General features: G+C 45.2%; 1 protein-coding gene across 3 annotated transcripts in view; it reads left to right on the forward strand.

The window, feature by feature from the left end:
• HMCN1 (hemicentin 1) overlaps positions 1-27,238 on the forward strand; it is a 1,072,092-nt gene that overhangs the window by 734,539 nt on the left and 310,315 nt on the right. For all 3 annotated transcript variants that reach the window (XM_063940215.1, XM_063940214.1, XM_063940213.1), the window contains 5 exons: positions 3,214-3,321; positions 3,823-3,957; positions 4,084-4,218; positions 9,197-9,466; positions 13,749-13,939. In XM_063940215.1, the coding sequence (XP_063796285.1) occupies positions 3,214-3,321; positions 3,823-3,957; positions 4,084-4,218; positions 9,197-9,466; positions 13,749-13,939 (839 nt within the window). The remainder of the gene's footprint in view (positions 1-3,213; positions 3,322-3,822; positions 3,958-4,083; positions 4,219-9,196; positions 9,467-13,748; positions 13,940-27,238) is intronic.

A 27,238-nucleotide genomic window follows, 5' to 3' on the forward strand; every position in this document is an offset into this window, starting at 1 on the left:
CAGGTACAAAAGCATTGCACCATGTGTTTGCATCTGACAAGTAGCTCCCCGCCATCTGGCAGGGGGCTAACCGCTGTGTTCCTGGTCGCAGCAGCTGTGTGTGGCATCACGCATCCATCATTGCCCTCCCCCAACGATCCGGACTCTCCTCTGTTGTCCGGACCGTGCCCCGCAAACAGTGTTCTAACGCCGTTGGCACGCCCCCTCCCGCCCTGCGACCGCCTCTGCCTCAATCAGGCAGAGGCGATAGCAGACAGTGAGATGCTGATAGCATCTCACTGGGCTCCAGGGGTGCGCACGCGCACTCCACACAGTAATTCAGACTGCGATAGCTGCTGCTGTAGCGATCCAGTCTGAATTACCCCCTATGTGCATTGGCAGTGGTCCCATACCAACACACATTATATTTTAATGCCAACACCAAGTGTAGCCCCTAGCCAGTATACAGTACATGTACAAGATAACAGCATATCCCCAAAAGCCAGTATGTACTATTGCTCTTTGCCACTTGTTAGTACTGCCGCTGTGACTGTGATTCTCAGACACTGTAGCATCTGTCTGTGCATCTTTATCTGGTCGCGTCTGTGACTTTATGCAGATGCTGATGCAAAGCCCTTCCCTTGTGTGCACCTGTGCAACTGAATGTGAAAAAACTGAGATGCCCATTGCCAGCAGTCATACTGTAGATGCTGAAATACTGATTGGTGTCTCTTTCTCTAAAGTGTCCTTCTTCAGTTCTTCCAGCTGTTGTCACACAAACTACATAACCAGACGCTGGCGGTGGTGCACGCTGTGCAAGACTGACCTAACATTCACTTGTAGTTTTTAAGAGTGATATATTCTGACTCTTTTTGACAAGCCTCCTTTATCCTGCAAAGAGAGTGGTGTTATTACCAATACAATCCCCTAGTAGGTGTTACATTTAGCATAGGCTGGTAGTGAAAAATAGGGGGACAACCTATTTTTTACTAAGTAATTGCAATGGCATCGCATCGCTGAAGCAAAAATGAATGATGACTCCCAGTGCAGGAGATCCACCGCCATTTTCTTGATCGGATCTGCTGTGTGTGACATCATTTGGCCGCCCTGAAAATGGTCCAGTCATGCCACACAATGCCGAAAGGCTGCCCTCATGATGCCCGCCGCTGACACCCAAAGTGTGATTGCACCTGTAAATGCGATTTCCTCCATACTGTGATCCAACCTGAATCGCCCCCAGTGTGCTGAATTGTATTGTGTTGTACTGACTGTCCATGTGACCAGCCAAGTCACAGACGCATACGTCCGTTTATTGTACCTACTGGATTGCCTGACAGTGGCACTGCCTCCATCCATTGCTACTGTAAACTGTAGTTTTCATCAGCGGTACACTGGTCAACCAGCAGTTAAGCTGTGCAGGGCTGTTTCTAGACAATTTGGCTCCCAGTGTGAACAGTAAAAAAAAGGAGCGTGGCCTCACTAAATTGATTAAAGATCATTATTACACCCTAGTTTTTGACTTTACACCAACAGACATCGGCCACCACAGGAAAGAAAAAAAATCCACCAAATTATGCGCCACAAAGTAATGCCCCTTGCACCATATTATGCCCCCTGCCCCATGTTATTCCACACACCACAATACCCGTGAGTCATGCTCATTGTCAGGGGCATGTAATGCTCGTTGCCAGGGGTGTAATGCTTGTTGCCAGGGATGTAATTCTCATTGGCGACAGCACTCCTACTGTTCTCTCCCTCGTCCTGCCCATAGTACTCTGCTCGGGGGGCTGAGTTTCGTGATATGGAGCAGTTGCGTCACGATGCAACCACATCATTTTGCAATGAAGAGTGAAGTACTATGGGCGATAAGAGGGGGAGCAGGATAGCATACAGCAGGTGTCGCGGCGGGCATCCTGTGCGATCTCACAGCTCGTCCGCAGGTAGAAACGGCACTGACTGCATGGCATAAACCAACTTGCATCTTAGCATGCATGCGCTGATATCTTTCAAGCTTTGTATCGCCCCAAGAACTGCTACAGTATTTGTTACTATTTGTGCAAAGGTGTATGTGGACACATCTGTAAACTGAGACTTGTGAAGACGATATTTTAATGTCCTATTTTATTGCTTTAGTTTAAAGCATATGGGGTTTTTTCAATGTAAAATTAAACTCTATAAGGTCAATCTATTATTTTACATATTGTTGTTTAAATATATACATTTTATAGATTCATATGGTAGAATCTCTTCACAAATTTAGATTACAAATAATTTAAACAAATTTTAAAAATATGTAAGGGGGCTCAGTGTTGCCCCAGGGGTGTAGAGCTCCTAGCTATCCCCTACCGCTCAAACTGTACTTGGCACAAGTGGTTCGTCTATTGTTATACTTCACTATCCACAGTATGCAAAATGACATTAGCACTAAGAAAGACATTGTTGTATGGGTAAGACACAGATGAGCAAATTTCATGCAATTAATTTTGTTGAGCAATTTCTGATTCTGGAGTAGGACATTTTTGGAGAACTTAGGCTGGGGTATACACTTGACCAACACTTCAGTGGACCCACCATCACGCTGAAAAAGCTGCCTATCAAGGGTAGTATACAAACTTACTGATTGGCTGCTCAACATGTTGGTCAGGGCACCCAGCTGTGATGTCAACCCACCTTCAGCACCGTAGACTGCCCGTACACACAGCCAGAGGTGTGCCTGTGAACAACATCATTCACAAACATATTGGTGGTATACACCCACCGAAAGCCAATATATAACCCAGTGACCAGTATGTATAGAGTTTCAGTCACACAACTTTTATTAATGGTTAAAAATAAAAAGTTTGATTTATTTCAGGGCATATGTATCAAAGCTTGGAGAGAGACAATGTACTAACCAATCAGCTTCTCCCTGTTGGGTCTTTCTCTCTCTCTCTGCAAGTTTTGATACATACAGTATGCCCCTTTGTTATTTACCAAACAGCCTACAATTTTCCATTTCTGTCAACAAAATGCTGAAGTACACAGAAACTTGGTCTTTGGCCAAATTTTATCAAAAAATAAATTAAACATACAGCAGGTTATATGTTTCAAAAACAAATTTACATCAATCTGTTTTTTAAATCTGTATATAATATGGAAAGATTTGCTAATTTAACACACAAATATGTGCATGCAGTAAATATTAGAACAATTATTTAGCCACGCTAAACTGATTTTATTTATCTGGATTCCTAGGAAGTATTGAAATACCACATACAGAATTAACTCATGCCGGAAGGTACATCTGCAGGGCGATTAATGAGGGCGGCTCTGCAGAAATTCATATAAATCTCCATGTTCAAGGTCAGTTATTAATTTACTATCATTAATAACAACAAATCCACTAAATACGTGCTACCAGAGTCAATTGCAGAGTAGTATTGTTAGTATTATTCTAGTGCCAGGATATAATCACAAATAATATATGACATTTTCAGAGTTTACAGTATGCATGAAGATGAGAGTTAGGGGTCTATTGAATGGTGATACTCTGTTAAGCACTACAATATATGGTTTATATTCTCAGATAACACTGTTCCCTGTCACAACTGTAAAGCCTGTCCCTGCTGTTCTGTAAATGTTATATATTTACAAAGACACCTGGAATACAGGCAAGGTTATCAATTTCATCTTCACTTTAGATACAAATTATAAACACAATCATTGGTTCATTTTTAATTGTTTCCTTTTCTGTAGATGCCCTATCCAATAAATAAATAATATCAGTCAAAGTGTTTCAATTGTAAATTGTGAGGTTTCACGATGACTAACACATTGTATGTTTTTTTCCATTTCTTAATTTAGAGGTACCCATCATACTTGGTCAAGCTGATTACATGGAGGCAATCCTAAATCACTCTGTTACACTTTTATGTGATGCCCTGGGGTCTCCCCCACCTACTATAACATGGCAAAAAGAAGGTGTTGGTATAAAAACAGGTAGTAAGCTTGAGCGTTCATCAGTTGTACAAAAATCTGTATTTACTGTACTTTTAATGTTCATTGCCAATCTTTACAAATCCCTGACCATAATTTTTTCTGCATTATAATTTATCTTTTTTTAAGGAAATCGTTACACAATACTCTCCAATGGTAACCTTAAAATTGTGATGGTCACCCAAGAAGATGTTGGTACTTACACTTGTATTGCACAGAATCCAGCTGGTACCGCACTGGGGAGAATTAAACTGAAAGTTCATGGTACGATATTATTAAATCATATTACTAAGGTAGTGAGAGCTGCAACAACATGAATCGTGCTAATACAATACATTAGGGGACACGCTAGGGACAAAACTATATGAAGAAAGAATGCATAACTTGTTCAAGGAAAGATGCCTATCACACAAACACCTACTACTGTGGCTATAACCTAAACACAAATGGTGGGTTAGTGGGGAATCAGTTTATAATACAATAACTCCCTGTGGGTCTGATTCTAAGATGCACCACATTAGTGTATTTTATCATAGACTTGACTGTGACTTTATGCTAATGCTAGTATAAGTCCTTTCTCAGGTGAACAGCCATGTGTCTGAATGTGCAATGTCGGAGACGCCCACTTTAAGTATCTTTAGACGATAAAATCATACTTGACCATCGGTCACACCATCAAAACTTGCATCAACCCCACGCTACTATAGGTGCAGATTCTCCATCAGAGTATGGCCTCCAGTGTGAGCAAATAAGCAACACTCCCATGACACTCCCATAATACACTCATAAAAAGTTGCATCTACGTGCGTCTGCAGAACCACCTCCCAGTAACTGTCCAGGAGCACCGAGTACATTTCCAATACATAAAAGAGAAAATATAGGTGCATAGACTAAGTACTAAGAACACTGCTAACAATTATAATAAACTCAGCAAATTAACATGGAGTAAAATTGAGGTTCTTAACAGAATTTTGGCCACAAATATGGGTCCACCAGGTGACTTCATCAGGTGAGTCCCTAACATTCCTAAACTTCAAGTCCAGAGGGTGGAACCATGGCCAGCACATCCCAACTCTCCCCCCCTCCCCCCCCCCCAAGACATCTCAGTAGCAAGATGTAGCAATTTATGTGTTAGAAAGTGTCACAATAATTAGAAGCAGCAACTGAGTGCTAAAAGTGTTACTTACAGTAGACGAGCAGTAAAAATGAAAGTGTTACCGTAAAAAGTATTACATAAGTAAAAAGCAATTTAAGTGTTGAAAAGTGTTACATTAAGTGTTACAATAATGAAGCCCTGAAGTAGCCAAGGTCCATGCCCCAATGCCATTCCTAATACTGACATACTATACAAATTAATGCAGGACTTATCAATCATAGAGGGTTATTCAGAGTTGTTAGCAAACCAAAATAGTTAGCAATTGAGCAAAATCATGCTGCACTGCAGGTGGGGCAGATATAACATGTGCAGAGAGAGTTAGATTTAGTGGGTTGTGTTCAAACTGAAATCTAAATTGCAGTGTAAAAATAAAGCAGCCAGTATTTACCATGCACAGAAACAATATAACCCACCCAAATCTAAATCTATCTGTACATGTTACCTCTGCACCTGCAGTGCAACATGGCTTTACCCAATTGCTGAATTTTTTGGTTTGCTAACAACTGTGAATAACGCCCATAGTGTCTATTTCAATATGTAGATTGCAAATGCATGGACCCTGTACTAATTAATAACACCCAAGCACAAGTGGTGGGCTGGGCACAGGGAAAGGGTGCCATCTGCTCTCTGGGCCAGAACACTTTTCATGCTACAGTGCCGCCCGCAGCCGCACTTTGCATACTGTATATGTGGCTGATTGCAGAACGGCGTCTGCGAGAAGCGGACAGACTGGCGTCTGCAGGAGGCAGAGAGAACGGCAGATGCTGCAGATGCTCCCAGGCCACTCTCTCACTGTGCTATAATACAATTGGAGCAGCCGGGAAGCTCCACCTCAGCTGGTGCAACTGCGCATGCATGATCATGAGAAGAGTTATGCTGTGCTCCGCTGCAGGGGATAAAGCCACCATCAAGCCAGGATAGAAACAGCAACTGAAGTACCTGAGACCACCCCAAAAGGAAGCAGGTCATTTTGCTGCTGATGCTGGGGGGAGTACTGTAGGGTTTACATTAAAGGTGCTGTACGGTCAGGAGGACAATGAAGGTGCTGTGAGGGTATAGTACTGTATAGTTTACATTAAACGTGCTGTAGGGTTAGGAGGACAATGAAGGTGCTGTGAGGGTATAGTACTGTATAGTTTACATTAAACGTGCTGTAGGGTTAGGAGGACAGTGAAGGTGTTGTGGGGGTAGAGTACTGTAGGACTTTCATTAAAGGTGCTGTAGGGTCAAGTGGACAGTGAAGGTGCTGTGTGGGGTTACTATAGGGTGGACATTAAAGGTGCTGCGGGGGGTGTCATTGAAGGGGGATGGGGCTGTGAGGTGTAGAGTGAAGGGGTCAATGGGAGTGCTGTTAAATGGACATTGAAGATGGAGTGCTGTAGGGGGGTGCAGCGGGGTGAACAATGAAGAGTCTGGAAGGTAGTTTAATTAAGGGAGGGAAAGTTTTGAAGTTGACAGGGAAGGGGTCAGTGGGAGTGCTGTGAGATTGACACTGAAGGGGTCGTGGTGTTGTGAGGTGGACAGTGAAGGAGAGGGTAGTGCTATAAGGTTGACTTTGAAGGGGGTTACTGTGAGGTGGACATTGAAGGTATGGGGTAATTCTCTGAGGTGGACTGTGGTTGGCAGCATGTGAGCTGTGACAGTGTCAGTGAGTCAGGGGGGCAGTGAAAAGGGCAGTGAGTGCTGTTAGGGGAGTCAGTGAGTACACTGAGTTGGATAGTGAGAACACTGAGATGGAGCGTGAGCTTGGGGGGCAGTGAGGGGGTCAGTGTGTGCTTTGGGGTCAGTGTGTACTGTGATGGGCTCAATGTTATATGAAAAGAACCGGCGGTGAGAGAGAGAGAGCTATGGAGGGGGTAATGGTTGATATCTGTAGAGAGGGCAATCAGGAGATATGCAGGTAGGACTCAATATGACAGCAGGGAGACATGCAGGGAGGGCTGGTAGAAAGCCAGAGCTTGCACTTGCAACTAAAAGTTGCCAGTCAGCCCCCGTTTGGAGGGGTGCTAGTCCAAGCTGAAGGAGTCTCCGCCTTCAAGTGTACGCATGTGTACTCTATATTGAATATATGGGGGGGGGGGGGGGTGGACTAGTATCAAATTCTAATAAGAGGTGCCAGCATGCTGGGGAAAAATAGAAAATGCTGGTGCGCACTCTAATTACTAAGAACACTTCTAATCAGAATAATTATAATAAACTCTACAATTTAACATGGAGTAAAAAAAAAAATTCTTAGCATAATTTTGCCCAAAAATATGGGCCCATCTGCCATGACAGGTGGGTCCCTAATATTCCTAAGGTTCTAGTCCAGAGTGCAGGACATCACACTAGTAAGAAGTAGCAGTTCATGTTTTAAAAATTGTTACATTAATAATAGGTGGCAGCTGAGTGCTGGAAGGATTACATAGGAGAGCAGTAGTTATTATGGTGTTAAAAAGTGTTATATAAGTAGAAAGTAATTTAAGTGCTTAAAAGTGTTACATTAAGTGTTACAATAATGATGCCCCAAAGCAGCTCAGCCACACCAACCCATGGGCCCCACCCCCCAAACCCATTTCCAATACATTCTAGATACTTTTGTATCAACTCAATCAATACAGTGCAAAACGATTTTAGGGATTTTCATGCAAGCACAGAAGCAAAAATCACTCAACCATGGATATCAGCATTGCATGTGAATTAAGGAAAACACTGTAATATAGCATTTCATATGCAGATACAGCCGCAATCGCACACAGAATATTGGAATGCCACATATCATTTTAATCAGCAGAGTGTACTATTCACATAGCGATGCGAATAAGACACATTTTCAGCAAAAAAAGACTCTAGATGTTAACATAGTAGCACGGGAACTGCCGGCTCACACACACACTAGGCATCTCGCGGTGCATGGCGTATTAAAGTTAGATGTATGAGGATTCATCTGTATGTGTCCTTCCATCCACAACTGCAGTTGTCTGTGAGAATAAAGTACCTAATTGCTGCCCATCTCTAGTATTTTGTGGGTGACGGAGAACACTAAGTTAGCCCCATGTATGCATTGCATACTTGAAATAAAAAGATAAAAATTAATTTGTACTAAATAAAACAATATATTATAGTCCCATTAGTACTTACCAACACTTGTTTTATGGGGTGTAGTATGGTATGCCGGCGGCCGGGCTCCCGGCGACCAGCATACCGGCGCCGGGAGCCCGACCACCGGCATACCGACAGTGTGGCGAGCGCAAAGGAGCCCCTTGCGGGCTCGCTGCGCTCGCCACGCTGCGGGCACGGTGGCACGCTACGCGCGCCACACTATTTATTCTCCCTCCAGGGGGGTCGTGGACCCCCACGAGGGAGAATAGCTGTCGGTATGCCGGGTGTCGGGATCCCGGCACCGGTATACTGTGCGCCGGGATCCCGACATTCGGCATACTGAAAACCACCCGTTTTATGCACAGTCAGTTATGCCCTTGTTCTGGACATTCATTAAATAAACCTGTGGTAATCTTGCTTACAGTACAATTGTTCCCAGTTTTCCTTAGCATGATATGATTGGACTTGATTAGGCAGTACTGAAAATCTAATTTAGTTGTAGCCCTGACAATATAATTTTTTTTTTAAATATGAGCAGTTTGCATGATTCAGAGCAGTATGCAAATCCGATGCTTTGCATTCTACTTCAATACTAGAATCTCTGCGCATATGCAGGATCTGTACTGCGCATGCGCCAGTCTTCTGCTGTGAGAGCTCCTGCAGTTCCCCATAACCTTTGGAAACTGGCCAGGGGCTGGGATGGCCAGCGTGTTGTCCCTGTTTTCTGGGAGTGCCTCAGGCTCACTCAGATGTCAGATGTTTTCACAGATCCGATGCTGCGTCTTAAGATACAGCAGCAGATCACAGAAACAGGCAGGAGGTGTTTATTTAAACAAGTTGCCTCATGCTGCATTAGCATATTTTCACATTGCTGCTGCATCTGTTTCTGAATCAGGCCCTCTGGAACCTAAAGCTATTAGTTTACCTCACTAACTTAGCAATTTACTGTGTTTTTGAACTCTCTTGTGATTACAATTGTATTGATGATTGTATGTAAATGTTCAGAGCCACCAGTGATAAAACCACACCAGAAAGAATACACTGTTGTTGTGGATAAATCTGTCACCATGTTGTGTGAGGCCCATGGGAGCCCAGCACCTGAGATTGGCTGGCATAAAGATGGAGCACCTCTTGCTAAGTCACCTGGACAGAGGATAATTGGCACTGGCGGTTTACAGATAGCATTTGCCCATCCAGATGATGCAGGCCAGTACATGTGTACAGCAGAAAATGTGGCAGGGACTATCAGTTCCAGCATGAACCTATCTGTTCTGAGTAAGTATACATAAATATACTGAATTTGAATTGAATTGAATTGAATTTGAGTTTATTATCATTAAATTTTCAACATGTGAACAAACAATGAAATTTCAGTATAAACGAAACAGATATCACAAAAATACAAGTATGTGGGAACTAAGTTTTGTCTTCATTCAATTAATACAGATGTGTCCTTATACACTGTGGCTCTAGTGTCGCCAAATAGCACATCTTGGCACTCCTGTTTGACTGTCTTTTCTCTCACAACGTGTGTCATATTTGCACAATTAAAACAGCTACATTGCTAGCGTACACTGACCCCTGGGGCTTGTGGCACTTGTACATTTGTGTGAGTCTAAATCTGTGTAATAAGGGCTCTGATATGAGCAGCAATGGCTTTTCCCCACACCGAGTTCCGTACTTCTACTTTGTTATATGTGTGATATACAAATTCCTGTGTGATCAAAGTCACAGTTTAGCATCTCTGGTACATTGGCCCTCATTCCGAGTTGATCGCACATAGCAACTTTTTGCTGCTCGTGCGATCAACTTGACGCCACCTATGGGGGAGTGTATTTTAGCATAGCAGGGCTGCGATCGCTTGTGCAGCCATGCTATGCTAAAAAAGTTTCCTGCAAAACAAGACCAGGGTCAGACTTACTTATCCTGTGCGACGGATCCAGCAACGAAGGTCCCGGGATTGCAGTCAGACATCCGCCCTTCAAACGCCTGGACACGCCTCCGTTCGGATCTCCACACCCAGAAAATGGTGAGTATCCGCCCCAAAGAACCGCTGCGTGCGTTGGGTCGGAATGACCCCCATTGTGTGCAGCTTTACGCTGCTTCTTAAATGTAAAATTTAAATAAAAATACTGCATAGCTCGGAGCATCTCAGTCACGCCGGGTGTCCCGCGCGGTATGGCATTAAGACACTCTGGCCGGGTGTAATGGCGCCTGAGTTCGGCAGCCATGGGGAATGCTTGGACTTTTTTTAAGGGGGCAATCCCTTACAAGGCATGGGTTTGCCCCTTTCAAAAAATGTCCAAGTTCGTCCGGCATCCCGCACGGCCGCTGAACTCGGGCGCCATTACATCCGGCCCTCAGTGTTTGAGGACACATCTGTACTGTATGTACATTTTAAACTTTATTGTTGATCTTTCACTGATTCTAAAGTGGATAACATCTCTTTATAAATACCTTTCTATAACAAAAGGGGCTAAATATCTCCCCAAGGTCACTTAACATTTCCTGAGACCTACAGCATTCAATTTTCTGTGTTGTGCCACTGCGATGTTGGGCTACGCATATCACCATACTGTATATAATGATAGCCATAATCTTCCTGCACATCTCTATCAGGGACGTGCGGTGAGCTAAATGGCTCAGGAGGCACTGAAAAATGTTTGTAATGATGATACTGGTTTCAAAGGACCTTCGTCTGCAATGAATTGTATCACCTCCCTCTAGTGGGACTGATTTCTTCTATGTGCAGGAAACCTCTGCAACTCACAGCACAAGCAAAAGCTGACTAATCTTAAACAATAAAGCTGAATATGTGCTCTCTATATTAATAAATAGGGCTACACCATACTTGCCTACTCTCCCGGAATGGCCGGGAGGCTCCCGAAAATCGGGTGACCCTCCCAGCCCCCCGGAAGCGCAGGCAAGTCTCCCGGAATCAGGGGTCCCCCATGCTTAGTGTGTAAAGTGGGCGGTCCGGGCAGTTGATGAAGCGATTCTTGCTGAATCGCGTCATCATAGCCATGCCCCCTGCAGTGTAATGCCGGGGATCGCGGCATTACAGAGCGGGGGCGTGGCTTAAAGGATGTGTCGCTGAAACTCCGCCCCCATCCCGCCCCTGCTCCACCCCCGTCCCGCCTCCGGTCCTCCTCCTCCCCACCTCCCCTGCCCCCTTGCTGAGCCGACCTGGCTGCTCTCTCCCGCAGAGAGCAGCCAGAATGTCGGCAAGTATGGGCTACACTAAGGCCTCCTGCACTGTGAGAAGATAATAGAATTCAAAATGGACTTCATGCAAAATTTAAAATTAATAGAATTAACTTACAGTATTTCAAGATATTTCTAATGTTTGTCTGCTGAATGCACAGTCATATACAGATGATTAGGTGTAGAAGGGACACACCTCAGACAGCAGGATGACTAAGCACAAGCCTAGCACGACCGTTTCCTACAAAAATGTTCTGCATCTTTATAACAAATGGATAATAAGGAACACAATGTTCCATGCCTCTTAAAGCATGGAAAAATGCTCACTAATATGTGGTCAGATTCCAGTAACACCAGATTACTTTAGTAAATTTCTATTCCTTTTTAAAAAAAAACTTTATTCTATGGGTAAAGTCAATAGGCCTCATTAAGTTGCTGTTGCACCTGCGCCCATAGCTGCAAAGTACAGATTTTTCAGACCCGTTCTGCACGCGTGCAAAAGGGTCCTGCAGCATAGGATGCAGGTCGACAGCAGACTGTCAGTGATTCATGGTCTGATGTAATTTCAGGGGCAGGGAGGTGGTGGTGATGGACTCTGTTTGTGATAACTGAGGTGTATCGCCACCATTTAGTGGGAGGAAAGAGGTCAGGGATCTTTGTCCTTGAACAGACATTTCCTGTTCGCTGTGACAAAGTCGGATCACTACTGTAGCAGGAGGTGTCTGCTTGTAACAGACACCTCTGGCTACATAACCATACAGCGCTATCACTTCCAAGGAAGCAGCACCTCCGACCACACCTGTATGACCCCAAATGAGCCTAATTAAGAGTTGCACGTAAATCAGCCACAACTGAGGCTATTTTACAGATTTGGAAATAAATGCTGACTTCCATACCTATATAGAATGCATTTTTTACTTTCCCTATTACCGGTGCAGGAGATTGACTGGAGTCTGACAGATCACTGCATACATTCACTTCTGAAGAGTCTGCAATTATATCAACCCACTCATGTCACAGCCAGGGGCGTAGCCAGAATTTTGAGGGCCCCATAGCGCTATTTTGTAGGGGTCCCTGACCCAATGCATTTTGAAAGACATCTTTCCCCAGCAGTTGTTAATTTTATGCCCCATAATAGTGCCCTAGGTCACATTATGTCACAATGTAGGGCTGCCAGTACACATTATACAAAAGCAGTACCCCAAATTTACATATTGTGCAACATTACAATGTCCTCAGTTCATATTATGCTGTATTACAGTGCTGTTCCAGTTCATGTTATGCTACATTACAGTGCCTTCACCTCATACTGTGTCATTTTACAGTGCCCCAGTTCATATTATGTAACATTAATGCTTCCAGTTCATTTAATACCACATTACTATGAGCAGGTAAAGAGGCAAAGCTAGATATTTATAGGCCCCATGGCAAAAGTTTTTAAGGGTCCCTATGTATCTACAGTAGGAATGGTAAAAAATATATAACACATGTAACAGTGACAGGGTAGATGGGCCTCTCTCAACTCTGGGCCCCATAGCAGCTGCACTCCCTGCACCTATGGTAGCTACGCCCTTGGTCACAGCCACTGAGCATTTATTTACCCTATTGTGAACTGTCTCCTCTAAGCCACTGGGAACCCATACAGTGAATGCATGGAGGTGAGCTAATATCACCTCTGTCCCGGCCAGATGAAACTCGCTACTGAACATGTGTGGCTTATCCACAGCTGATCGTCTCCAGTATGGTGACTGTAAAAGTACAGGAAGGGCCCTTCTTTCACAATTGTGTCATCACCGTTAACTACATTATATAGGCCAATGCCACCACTGGCTGTATATTAATCCAGATGTGTGCTACACAACACTGCACACCACCTGCATTAACCCCATATGTTCCTGGCTGAATCTATTTGGTGCCAGTGTTGTGTACCTACTGCATATCAGCATAAATCCCTGTATTATCCTGCATTTTTTTCTGCCTGGTTAATAAACTAAAACCTAGTTAAGTTGTTCCTCATGTGGACTGAACTCCGTCACACACTGTTGACACCTATATCCACATTTATAGATTCCGCCAATATGAACTCCCTAATGCCATCCAGCAAACTCACTCAATGGCAAGTAGAGAAGTGGATGAGATGAGTATGACTCTGAACCGCCGCAGTTGCGTTAAGCTGCATATATGCCCCTGACGTACAGTATGCCCATTCTGCTTAAAATTATGAGATCAACATGCAGAAGGAATTGCGTGCAACTCTGAATTAGACCCACACACACACACACAAACAAATACATACAAAGGGTTTGCATTTGTTTCCACCATGTAAGAAAATTTTTTTTGTTTCATTCCTTAGTTCCTCCTCAAATTCTAAAAAACAGCAAAGAATTGTCAGTGACACACAGCTCCCAAATTATAATTTCCTGTACAGCATATGGAAATCCAGCTCCAGAAATATCCTGGATGAAGGGCAATGTCCTGATAACAGATAAGACTGGGAAACAAGCAGTGCTGAAATCTGGGGAATTTGTCTTGCACAATGCTGAGGTAATAGTTTTGCACTGTTTTGTTGCATGCTTAGATACTGTAGGGAATATAGGCCCAAATGTACAAACAAGAGATAAAGTGGAGACGGTTAAAGAGTGATAAAGTACTAGCCAACCAGCTCCTAACTGTCATGATAATAATAATTATTATTATTATTATTATTATTACTGTATTGACTGTTTTGCATTGATACATTATTACACATTGTATTATCAATTACTGTCCTGTTGTTGAATATTGTTTCTCTTCACAGTAGGCTATAGTACCATAGTGTATTGCATAGTTTGTAGTGTTCTTCTGTAGGTAACAGGGAGTTAGAGTTTACAAACAAAATGGGTGAGGCCGTGATTGAGAATCTCACTCAGTGCATGTTGTGCAAGATGTATGCGCACCTGGAGCAACCGTCCCAGTGTCAATACATCTGCATGAGGTGTGTGCGAATGGCTGCCCTGGAAGCCCAGGTAACTGATCTAGAGCAAACCATTACAAGACTGAGCGATATTCACAATCTCGAGCAAAGCTTAGATCGAATGGTGGAGGAGTTGCAGGGGGTGACACTGGTAGAGGAGGACGAGCACAACCAGGTAGCCAGCTGGGTCACAGTTAGTAGGAAGAAGAAAAAGAGGTAGAGTCAGGACATCTCTGAACTGCCAAATCCCTATAAATTCACCAAATTGGATGATGATTCTGTGGATGACAGTAAAGAAATGATGGAGCTGGAGGAGACTGTTCCCTCTAGCAACCGGAGGAATGGTCCCTCCAGCACAGATGGCATAAAAGAAAGTGAGGTACCTAGTCAGATTGTGGTGGTAGGGGATTCTATTATCAGACAGACAGGGCAATCTACTACCGGGACCGCGATCACCGTTCAGTCTGTTATCTTCTGGGTGCTTGGGTATGATACATTGCGGAGCAGGTAGAAAGATTGTTGGGAGGGGCCGGGAATGACCCAGCAGTCCTAGTGCATTTTGGCACCAACAATAAAGTTAGTGGTAGGTGGGATGTCCTTAAGAAACATTATCGGGACTTAGGCCAGAAACTAGAGGCAATGACATCTAGGGTAATAATCTCCTAAATATTACCAGTGCCACGCTCTAGTTCAGGGAGGCAGAGGGTGATTAGGGAGGTTAATGTGTGACTTAGAGACTGGTGTAGGAAAGAGGGGTATGTGTTCCTGGAACACTGGGCAGACTTCTCAGTCAGATACCATCTTTTTTGTTGCAATAGATTGCATCTGAATTAGGAGGGGGCAGCAGTGCTTGGGGGAATGATTCTTAAAAGGTTGGAGGAGATTTTAAACTAGGTGCAGGGGGGAAGGTTTAGATAGAAACTATGGGTCAAGCAGTGAGAATAGTAAGGATGGAGGTAGTGAGCTGAATGGGGGTGGAGAAGTGGGGAGGGAAAGAGCAGACGGCAAGGGTATTACCAAAACACGAATTAACAATTATTACGGTTACCAATAATGCATATAGAAAATGAGAGGGAATACGTATCTTGCATAAGAGGGAATACTTATCTTAATTGTATGTATGTAAACGCTAGAAACCTTACAGGGAAAAAGGCGGAACTAGAAGTCCTTGCAGCAAACAAACAGTATGATATTATAGGTATTACTGAAACTTGGTGGGTTGAAAGTCATGATTGGACAGTTAATCTGGAGAGTTATAAGCTGTTCAGGAGCGACATAATAAATAAATGGGGTGGAGGGGTATGTCTTTATGTAAAGCCTTTTTTAAAACCTGATATAAAAGATGACATTCACGCAGAGGCGGAACTACCGCCAGTGCAACCAGTGCGTTGCACTGGGGCCCGCCTCTGTCCAGGGGCCCAAAGCATGTAATGAGTCAAACTGACTCATTACATGCCGCTGTGTGCTGCGGGCAACCGCTGCCCGCAGCACACAGCCGCCCGGATAGGAGAGGAGCGCACTGCAGCGGCACGGGGGAGAAGGAGGTGGAGGGAGGTGGAGGAGGGAGCCGCAGCAGCGCTTTGTTACTGGTTGAGGCGCTGCTGCTGCTGTCCCTCTGCTTCACTATAGGCTGTCTTCCGAGAACAGCCTATAGTGAAGCAGAGGGGCAGCAGCAGCAGCGCCTCCACCAATAACAGAGGGAAAAGGGCCCTAATTTGCACACCTTAATTAGGTAGTGAGGTGCTACTCTGCTTGAGACTTAGTAAAGTGTACAGAGGGAAAAGGTAGCAGGTGCACTATCTCACACTAGCTCAACCTGTAGTAACCAGATGCACTTAGCATATTCCTGGCCAGGGCTATGAGCTTACCCACTTGATGCGGTGGGTAAGCTCATAGCCCTGGCCAGGAATATGCTAAGTGCCTCTGGTTACTACAGGTTGAGCTAGTGTGAGATAGTGCACCTGCTACCTTTTCCCTCTGTACCCTCCACCAATAACACAGCGCTGCTGTGGCTCCCTCCTCCACCTCCCTCCTCCTCCTTCTCTCCTGCCCGGGAATCGTGACCAGAAGCTGCACCGAGGAGCCTGAGCCAGCGGAGAGGGTAAGTATAATTCTTTTCTTTCTTTCTTTCTTTCTTTCTTTCTTTCTTTCTTTCTTTCTTTCTTTCTTTCTTTCTTTCTTTCTTTCTTTCTTGGGACTGTCTGCCGCAATGTGTAAAAATGGGGAATCTGCCTGCCGCAATGTGTAAAAATGGGGAATCTGCCTGCTGCAATGTGTAAAAATGGGGAATCTGCCTGCCGCAATGTGTAAAAAGGGGGAATCTGCCTGCCGCAATGTGTAAAAAGGGGGAATCTGCCTGCCGCAATGTGTAAAAATGGGAAATCTGCCTGCCGCAATGTGTAAAATGGGGAATCTGCTTGCCGCAATGTGTAAAAAGGGGGAATCTGCCTGCCGCAATGTGTAAAAAGGGGGAATCTGCCTGCCGTAATGTGTAAAAAGGGGGAATCTGCCTGATGTAATGTGTAAAAAGGGGGAATCTGCCTGATGTAATGTGTAAAAAGGGGGAATCTTTGCCGTAATGTGTAAAAAGGGGGAATCTTTGCCGCAATGTGTAAAAAGGGGGAATCTGCCTGCCGCAATGAATGTTTAAAAAGGGGGAATCTGTCTGCCGCAATGAATGTGTAAAAAGGGGGAATCTGCCTGCCGTAATGTGTAAAAAGGGGCACGCTGTCTGCCGTAATGTGTAAAAAGGGCACGCTGTCTGCCGTTATGTGTAAAAAGTGTACGCTGTCTGCCACTATGTTTAACAAGGACACGCTATCTGCCGTTATGTGTAAAAAGTGTACGCTGTCTGCCGCTATGTGTAACAAGGGGACACTGTCTGCCGTAATGTGTAAAAAGGGGACGCTGTCTGCCGTTATGTGTAAAACGTGCACGCTGTCTGCCGTAATTTGTAAAAAGGGGGATGCTGTCTGCCGTAATGTGTAAAAAGGGGACGCTGTCTGCCGTAATGTGTAAAAAGAGGAATCTGCCCGCCGTAAGGTATAAGAGGGTCTCTACCTGGTGTAGGGGTGCTACTGTGCGGCGTAATTTGAATAATGGAGACTAATGTGCACTGTTTTATGAATTGGTATTATTTTGTGGCCACACCCCTTCCCCACGAAGCCACGCCACTATGTATTTTTGCGCGCACTGCCCCTGTTTTGCATGCAGGGGTGGGGCTCCGATGCCGTTTCTTGCACACGGTGCTAAAATGTCTAGTTACGGCACTGTTGCTAGGTATCCATTTCTCTGGCCCTGAGCAGGTCCCCCTCACCAGATCCTCTCCAGGGGTGAGGGGGTGGACTTGGATGGGATGGGGGGGGGGGCAAAGCATTTTGTTGCACCTGGGCCGACCGCTCGCTAGTTCCGCCACTGCATTCATGATGGGACTGTAAATACTGTGGAGACTTTATGGGTAGAAATTGCATACGGGGGAAAGGGAATTAAAAAGCTACTAATAGGGATATGCTACAAGCCACCTGATATTAATGTGTCTGATGAGGAATTGTTAATGAAGCAAATTGAAAAAACGGCAGGATTAGGAGACGTAATAGTGTTGGGTGATTTTAACTATCCAAAGATTAATTGGACAAATGATGCATGTGATACTGCTAGGGGTAATAGGTTTTTAAACACACTAAATGATAACTACTTACTTCAATTAATTGAGGAACCAACTACAGTAGATCAGAGGTTCCCAAATACGGTCCTCAAGGCACGCCAATGGTCCTGTTTTTAAATGTATCCATGCTTTGCCACAGGTGACTTAATTAGCACCTTAGTCAATTTGATTTAACCATCTGTGCTGAGCCATGGATATACCTAAAACCAGGGCTGTTGGGGTGTCTTGAGGACCACTTTTGGGAACCTCTGAACTAGGTACAAAGCAATGTTAGACCTAGTACTAACAAACAATGGGAACTTGATATCAAATATTACAGTAGGGGAGCCCATGGGAAACAGCGTCCACAATATGGTGAATATCAGTTTTCTCAAACATCCCTATATAGGCTCAATTTAGAATCTAAACTTTAGCAAAGCCAACTTTGCCATGATGAGGGAAGCTTTAAAGGACATTGACGGGGATATTTTGTTTCAAGACAAGAATACCACAGAGAAATGGGATGTATTAAAAACATTGCACGCTAGTTATACTCATAAATTCATTCCCATGTGCAGCAAACAAAGGAGTAATAATTCCAAACCAATGTGGTGTCACAACTGAGGGCTGGTGCTGGGAAGCCTCAATTGTAGGGGCTGAGGTATATGTGAACCTGGGAGGCAGTACAGGGTTCTTAGACATGCAGGGAACCTTTACCACAGATGCCCGAAGGCGTGACCACGACAACAAAGGAAAGTTCAAAGGTTTTATTGAAACTCAGCTCACAAGCATATGTCGGCAGTTAGCAATATTAAGAACAGCATATAAGTCACAGTTCCCAGGAGTGCATATAGGCAGTCTGTAGGTGTGGTATAATTAAGCACAGTCTTGAATGACTTGGAGATGATATGTCCTTACCAACACCGATGCACTGGGTAGCTGATGGGAAACAGAAGCTGATGACTGAACTGCCGGGAAATGCCGGATAGAACCGACACAGGTGGTGAGCTGTGAAATGGTGTCAAATACCAGTGTAATGGAAGATCAGACGCAGAAACACTGGGAATGCTAGAGATCGATGACGGAACACCGATGGTGACTTGGGATCGATGGCGGAACACCGATGGTTACTGGCAGGGCAGAGCACCGCTGGAAGCTGGAAGCCGGTGTCGGGTAACTGCCAGTCACAGGGTGCAATGATGAGACACTGCAGAGTCAGGCTGTACTGCAGAGAAAGTCCATGGGAGGACTGCACACTGGAATCACTGAAGACAATTGAAGCACCGACATCTTTCCACCCCAGGAACAGGAGATTTATACCTGCTGGGAAGCAGGGATTGGCTGGCTGATTAAGCAGAGTCTAGAGTCAGCTGCTGGATAATTAGGCTGAGACCAGAGTGCAGCTGAAAGGTAACATGTGACTAGGAAAACATGGCTGCGCCCATGTTAGCTTTTGGAGGGAAAGATTGTTTGTAACTTGAATGTGAGCTTTAACCATGAAGCTGCCAGAATCACAGTAAAGAGATTTGAGACAATGAGATGCAGTGTGCTGCACACAGACACTGCAGATGGAATCCAGGCTTGGAACGCTGGGACAGTCTCAGGAGGCATTTGGAAGGTAAATACTGATAAGGAATTACCTGGATCGTGACAGCACCCCCTCCTTTAGGAGTGGCCCCAGGACACTTATAAATTCTTTACCTGACCAAACGGAAGGATCTAGATTGAATCCTGATGAACTTGAACTGGCTGGGACCAGAGGAGACTGTACCGGACCTATGGATGAGACCAGGTTAAGTCCAGACAAACTTGAACCGGCTGAGACCGGCGGAAACTTTGGACCGACGGATAGGACCGGATTAGATCCGAAGGTGCTGGAATCGGCTGGAACTGAAGGAGGCTGATCCGGACAGACGGATGGAACCGGATTGGGTCCAGAAAAGCTTGAACCGGCTAGGACCGGAGGAGTCTTCGGATTGACAGTTGAATCAGCTGGAACTGAAGGAGTCTTTGGACCTACGGATGGAACCGGATTGGGTCCAGAGATATTGGAATCGGCTGGAACCGAAGGAATCTTCAGACAGACGTATGGAACCGGATTGAGTCTGGAGACAGTTGAATCAGCTGGAACTGAAGGAGTCAGAATCCGGTTAGAACCGGAATGAGTGGTATCCGAGTGTTCAGTTATACCATCCTGGACCTGGTCCATGCTGGATGCCAACAGGGTGGTGCTCTCTGAAGATGGCAAACAGGAGTTCATAACTACATCTGTAGCACAAAAATTTCCATCTGGGAACTTGGCTCTGATTACTTCCCTTGGGGCTGAAACTTTAGTGACCCCTCCTGGGGTTGATGAATCAGACACCTCTCTCAGGGTTGTTATCTCCAGCACCCCTCCTGGGGTTGTCAGATCAGAAATTCCTTTTTGAGAAGACTCATATGCCCCTACTAGAGCTTGAACATTGGATACCCCTCCTTGGGCTGTAGACACAGACGCCCCTCCTTGGGCTGTAGACACAGACGCCCCTCCTTGGGCTGTAGATACAGACGCCCCTCCTTGGGCTGTAGATACAGACGCCCCTTCTTGGGCTGTAGACACAGACGCCCCTTCTTGGGCTGTACACACAGACGCCCCTTCTTGGGCTGAGTAAAGAGCGTCATCATTCCAGAAAAGTTTGGACGCTAGGATCTGGTACTGTACCAGATATTTACTGACTGTTCATGTCCCCTGACGTAGCCGGAGGATATCAGAGGAGGCTGAGGTCACACGACCTGGTTCATCAAAGATGCGCCTGAAGGTTGCCACAAAGTCTGCATATGAAGAGAGCAGGGCATCTGACTGCTCCCATAGAGGTGATGCCCAATCGAGGGCGGAGCCACTGAGGAGGGAGATGATGTAAGCAACCTTGGTGCGTTCAGTTGGGAAACTGTCTGGCTGTAACTCGAAATATATCTCACACTGATTTAGGAAACCCCGACAGGCTTTTGGGGAACCATCAAACTTGGCAAGTGTCGGTAAATGGAGACAAGGAGCAGAAATGGGAATAGTGGGTGGGAATACCACCAAAGGTACTGCAGTCGGCACACTGGACACCCCTGAACCACGGAGGGTTGTTTGTATTCCATCCAGCCAAGAGGAGAGGTCCTGTAGACAGCGAATCACATGGCCCTGTGCAGCCTCCTGACGTTCAAGGTGGGCTACAAGTTCTTGCATCGGCCTGGTCGCTTGGACCTGGTCTCCGGCCGGATCCATTAGGTAAGTGCTTACTGTCACAACTGAGGGCTGGTACTGACCAGGGGAACCCTCAATTGTAGGGGCTGAGGTATATGTGAACCTGGGAGGTAGTACAGGGTTCTTGGACATGCAGGGAACCTTTACCACAGATGCCCGAAGGCGTGACCACGACAACAAAGGAAAGTTTAAAGGTTTTATTGAAACTCAGCTCACAAGCATATGTCGGCAGTTAGCAATATTAAGAACAGCATATAAGTCACAGTTCCCAGCAGTGCATATAGGCAGTCTGTAGGTGTGGTATAATTAAGCACAGTCTTGAAGGAATTGGAGATGATATGTCCTTACCAACACCGATGCACTGGGTAGCTGATGGGAAACAGAAGCTGATGACTGAACTGCCGGGAAATGCCGGATAGAACCGACACAGGTGGTGAGCTGTGAAATGGTGTCAGATACCAGTGTAATGGAAGATCAGATGCAGAAACACTGGTGATGCTAGAGATCGATGACAGAGCACCGATGGTGACTTGGGATCGATGACGGAACACCGGTGGTGACTTGGGATCGATGACGGAACACCGATGGTGACTTGGGATTGATGGCGGAACACCGATGGTTACTGGCAGGGCAGAGCACCGCTGGAAGCCGGTGTCGGGTAACTGCCAGTCACAGGGTGCAATGATGAGACACTGCAGAGTCAGGCTGTACTGCAGAGAAAGTCCATGGGAGGACTGCACACTGGAATCACTGAAGACAATTGAAGCACTGACATCTTTCCACCCCAGGAACAGGATATTTATACCTGCTGGGAAGCAGGGATTGGCTGGCTGATTAAGCAGAGTCTAGAGTGCAGCTGCTGGATAATTAGGCTGAGACCAGAGTGCAGTTGAAAGGTAACATGTGACTAGGAAAACATGGCTGCGCCCATGTTAGCTTTTGGAGGGAAAGATTGTTTGTAACTTGAATGTGAGCTTTAACCATGAAGCTGCCAGAATCACAGTAAAGAGATTTGAGACAATGAGATGCAGTGTGCTGCACACAGACAGTGCAGATGGAATCCAGGCTTGGAACGCTGGGACAGTCTCAGGAGGCATTTGGAAGGTAAATACTGATATGGAATTACCTGGATCGTGACATGTGGCGTACCAAAAAGATTAAGGAATTAATGGACAAAAAGAGGTGAGCATTCAAAAAGTATAAATCGGACGGGAAGGCGGAGTCATTCCCGTACTATAAGGATTGTAACAAAATATGCAAAAAAGAAATCAGAGCATCTAAAGTAGAAACGAAAAAGCTAATAGCAAAGGATAGTAGATCAAACCCCCAAAAAGTTTTTTAAATACATATACAGCAAAAGATTAAAGAAAGAGAGTATAGGCCCTTTTAAAGGCACGTTGGGCATCCTAACCAAAGATGACAACGACATAGCGGAAAAATTAAACAAGTTTTTCCCATCAGTATTTACAAGAGAGGACCAGATGGCGGGATTGATGTATAACCTTAGCAATGATAATGTTCCACTGCTAAGTGCTTATTTAAGTGAGGAAGTAGTCTGTGACCGATTAAAAAAAATGAAGATTAATAAGTCACCTGGTCCCGATGGAATTCACCCAAGGGTTCTCATGGAGCTACACTCCGAACTAGCAAGCCCCCTATATTTGATTTTCATTGACTCACTTACATCTGGCATTGTTCCCAAAGACTGGTGTATAGCAGAAGTAGTGCTGATATTTAAAAAGGGAAGTAAATCCGAACCAGTTAATTATAGACCAGTAAGTCTTACATCTATAGGGTTAGTAATTAGTTGGACAAAAGGGAGCAGCGAGTGGTGGTAAATGGAACTTTTTCAAAATGGACTGAAGTACTCAGTGGTGTGCCACAGGGGTCTATATTTGGACCACTATTGTTCAACATTTTCATAAATTATCTAGAAGTACTGTAGGTCTAGAGAGCACAGTGCCAATTTTTGCAGACGATACCGAACTGTGTAAGGTTGTAAATTCAGAGAGGGGAATGCTTAGTCTCTTCAGAACAACTTATTTAAACTGGAAAAATGGGCAGCAAAATGGATAATGAAGTTCAATATAGGCACTTCGGTAGCAAGAACAAGATTACTACCTACATACTAAATGCGGAAAAACTAGGGGATTCTGTACTGGAAAAAGATTTAGGTGTTCACATAGATATCAAACTTAACAGTAGTACCCAAAGTAGGAATGCAGCAAAAATGGCAAACAAGAAATTAGCATGCATTAAGCAGGGAATTAATGCTATGGATGAAAGTGTTATACTCCCATTATATAAATCACTAGTGAGGCCACATCTCTAATACTTTGCACAATTTTGGGCACCATACTACAAAAAGGATATCCTGGAACTAGAAAATGTTCAGAGACGGGCTACCAAATTGATTAAGGGAATGGAGACGCTAGAATACGAGGAATGGCTTGCTAGGCTAGGCATGTTTACACTGAAAAAAAGGAGATTAAGAGGGGACATGATTAACATTTACAAATATATAAGGGGTCAATACACAGAGCTAACGGGGGATTTGTTTTTTGAAAGATCATCACAAAGAACACGTGGACACCCCTTTAGGTTAGAGGAGAGGATATTTCGCTCACAGAGATGGAAAAGTTTCTTCACAGTGAGGATAATAAGTATTTGGAACTCCCTGCCTGAGAGAGTAGTAATGGTGGACTCAGTCATTACTTTTAAGAATGGGCTAGATAAATTCCTAATAGATAAGGATATACAGGGTTATGGTCAGGGCTGGTGCAAGGTCTCTCTGTACCCTAGGCAAAGATTCAGCCTTGCGCCCTCTTACCTGCAACCCTACCACCACCATCTCTCAGAGGGGAGATGCAGATGGCCACTAGGTGGGCTGGGGTGAACTGCATCATTATACATATACAGAGGAAAGGGACAACACTCAAAGGGGTATATTTACTAAGCTCCCGATTTTGACGAGATGCCGTTTTTTCTTCAAAGTGTCATCTCGGTAATTTACTAAGCAAAAATCACGGCAGTGATGAGGGCATTCGTAATATTTTGGAAGTCCTAGGAAAAAATCACGAATCAATACACCATCTGTCATATACGCCTGCAATTTGGTAGAAATCGGGAATTTACTAAAAAGTGCAAATCACAAACACTGCCGACAATAGCCAAACACTGCCGTGCTGAAATACAATTCGTGAAAAAGTGCTAAAAAAAACCAGACCTGCTTTTTTTTACCGTGATTGGATAGGCATGCACGGATCCATGAGATCCGTGCATGTTTTTCAGTGGGAAGGGGTGGGAAATGTTTGAATTTGTTTAAAAAAAATGCGTGGGGTCCCCCCTCCTAAGTCAAACCAGCCTCGGGCTCTTTGAGCCGGTCCTGGTTGCAAAAATATGGGAAAAAAATTGACAGGGGATCCCCCATATTTAAGCAACCAGCACCGGGCTCTGCGCCTGGTCCTGGTTCCAAAAATACGGGGGACAAAAAGCGTAGGGGTCCCCCGTATTTTTTAAACCAGCACCGGGCTCCACTAGCTGGACAGATAATGCCACAGCCGGTGGTCACTTTTATACAGCGCCCTGCGGCCGTGGCATTAAATACCCAACTAGTCACCCCTGGCCGGGGTACCCTGGAGGAGTGGGAACCCCTTAAATCAAGGGGTCCCCCCCTCCAGCCACCCAAGGACCAGGGGTGAAGCCCGAGGCTGTCCCCCCCATCCAAGGGCTGCGGATGGGGGGCTGATAGCCTTTGTTGAAAGTGTTGAATATTGTTTTTAGTAGCAGTACTACAAGTCCCAGCAAGCCTCCCCCGCAAGCTGGTACTTGGAGAACCACAAGTACCAGCATGCAGCGGAAAACCGGGCCCGCTGGTACCTGTAGTACTACTACTAAAAAAATACCCCAATAAAGACATAAACCCCCTCTGACTTATGTCTAAGAGGGTTTCTTCAGTCTGACAGGCGGCACACGGCAGTGTTACAATGTAGCGCCTATGCGCTCCATTGTAACCAAGGGTGGGAACTTTGTGGTCAGCGGTGAGGTTACTTTCGGTCAACCGCTGACCACAAAGTTCCCACCATTGGTTACAATGGAGCGCATAGGCGCTACATTGTAACACTGCCGTGTGCCGCCTGTCAGACAGTACAGGAGCACACAGCCGATCAGGAGGGTGCCACAACGTGGCGCTCCCTGATTGGCTGAAGAAACCCTCTTAGACATCAGTCAGAGGGGGTTTCTGGCATTCGGGGAAAGGGGTCCCATGTGAAAACATGGGGCCCCTTTCAGTTCGAGGTCGGGTGTCCGTTTTTTTATTTTGACAAGTACGTGGATTACTAATGGATTACAAGCAGAAGAGCCTTCTACCCTGGATTTTGTGAGTATAATTTTTTCAACAGGTACACCATGGATTCTACATGGAGAAGAGGACCGACCCTCGTGTAAGTATGTGTATATGGTGGTGTGGATGTATGTATTAAAGTTATACTTTCAAGGTGTGTGTCTTATGTCTTTATTGGGGTATTATTTTAGTAGTAGTACTACAGGTACCAGCGGGCCCGGTTTTCCGCCGCATGCTGGTACTTGTGGTTCTCCAAGTACCAGCTTGCGGGGGAGGCTTGCTGGGACTTGTAGTACTGCTACTAAAAACAATATTCAACACTTTCAACAAAGGCTATCAGCCCCCCATCCGCAGCCCTTGGATGTGGGGGACAGCCTCGGGCTTCACTCCTGGCCCTTGGGTGGCTGGAGGGGGGGACCCCTTGATTTAAGGGGTTCCCACTCCTCCAGGGTACCCCGGCCAGGGGTGACTAGTTGGGTATTTAATGCCACGGCCGCAGGGCGCTGTATAAAAGTGACACCCGGCTGTGGCATTATCTGTCCAGCTAGTGGAGCCCGGTGCTGGTTTCAAAAATACGGGGGACCCCTACGCTTTTTGTCCCCCGTATTTTTGGAACCAGGACCAGGCGCAGAGCCCGGTGCTGGTTGCTTAAATATGGGGGATCCCCTGTCAATTTTTTTCCCATATTTTTGCAACCAGGACCGGCTCAAAGAGCCCGAGGCTGGTTTGGCTTAGGAGGGGGGACCCCACGCAATTTTTTTTTAAGTTTAAACATTTTATTTATTTTTTTACAAGGTGCACAATGAAGCCCAGCACGGATCTCTCAGATCCGGCCGAGATTCATTGTATTAAAGTCGGCAGTGTTTTACAAGTCACTCACGTAAAACACTGCCTAAAAAAACGAATGACATCGAAAAAAACGAAAATGCAGAATACGTCAGCTTAGTAAATTATTCGTAATAAATTCAAAAAGTTGCAAATTTACACTTGCGATGTCATTCGTGATTGAACTTTGACCTCAAACGGGAAAATACGAATCTTAGTAAATTTACCCCAAAGACTTTGAAAGTGAAAAAGTATATTGTAAACAAAGTCACAATATTTTTTCCCTATTATGCTGTACACAAGTGCAAATCCCCCATTGGGCAGTAAGATCTGTATTCATTGAAGACCCACAGTGCACACACTGCATTCATATTTTAATACTTACCTTTACAGAGTCCCTGCAGCCAATGCAAGAATCACACCCAAAATGAATGCAGCGCATGCGCAGTAGTTAAATTGGTCTCCAGAACATGACGGGCGCCATGTTTCTGGAGACCTGCACATGTGCAGTAGACTCTGGTACAATATTGGAGACTACTGCGCCGTACAGAGGAAACGGCCTACCCGGAGACTGCACAGGGGTCCCCCCCTCTGTTAAAACGCCCCTATCTGTACTGTCTGTGGTACCAATGAAACCCCATGGGTTACTTCGCTAAAAGTTGTTTCCTTGTTTTCCCGCTGCATTGGCATGGCTCCTCTTACAGGTGCACTGTGGATGCAGACATGTAGTCAGGTGCTGCTTTCTGCTGGAGATCCGGGATCCAGGGACATGGAAGAGATTCCCACAGGGCTATGGGGAACGGCATTTATGGTCATTTATTACTGTTTATCCTTCTGCACTTTATCAC

The sequence above is a fragment of the Pseudophryne corroboree genome, chromosome 9 (genome assembly GCF_028390025.1).
Source record: "Pseudophryne corroboree isolate aPseCor3 chromosome 9, aPseCor3.hap2, whole genome shotgun sequence".
Classification (NCBI taxonomy): Eukaryota; Metazoa; Chordata; class Amphibia; order Anura; family Myobatrachidae; genus Pseudophryne; species Pseudophryne corroboree.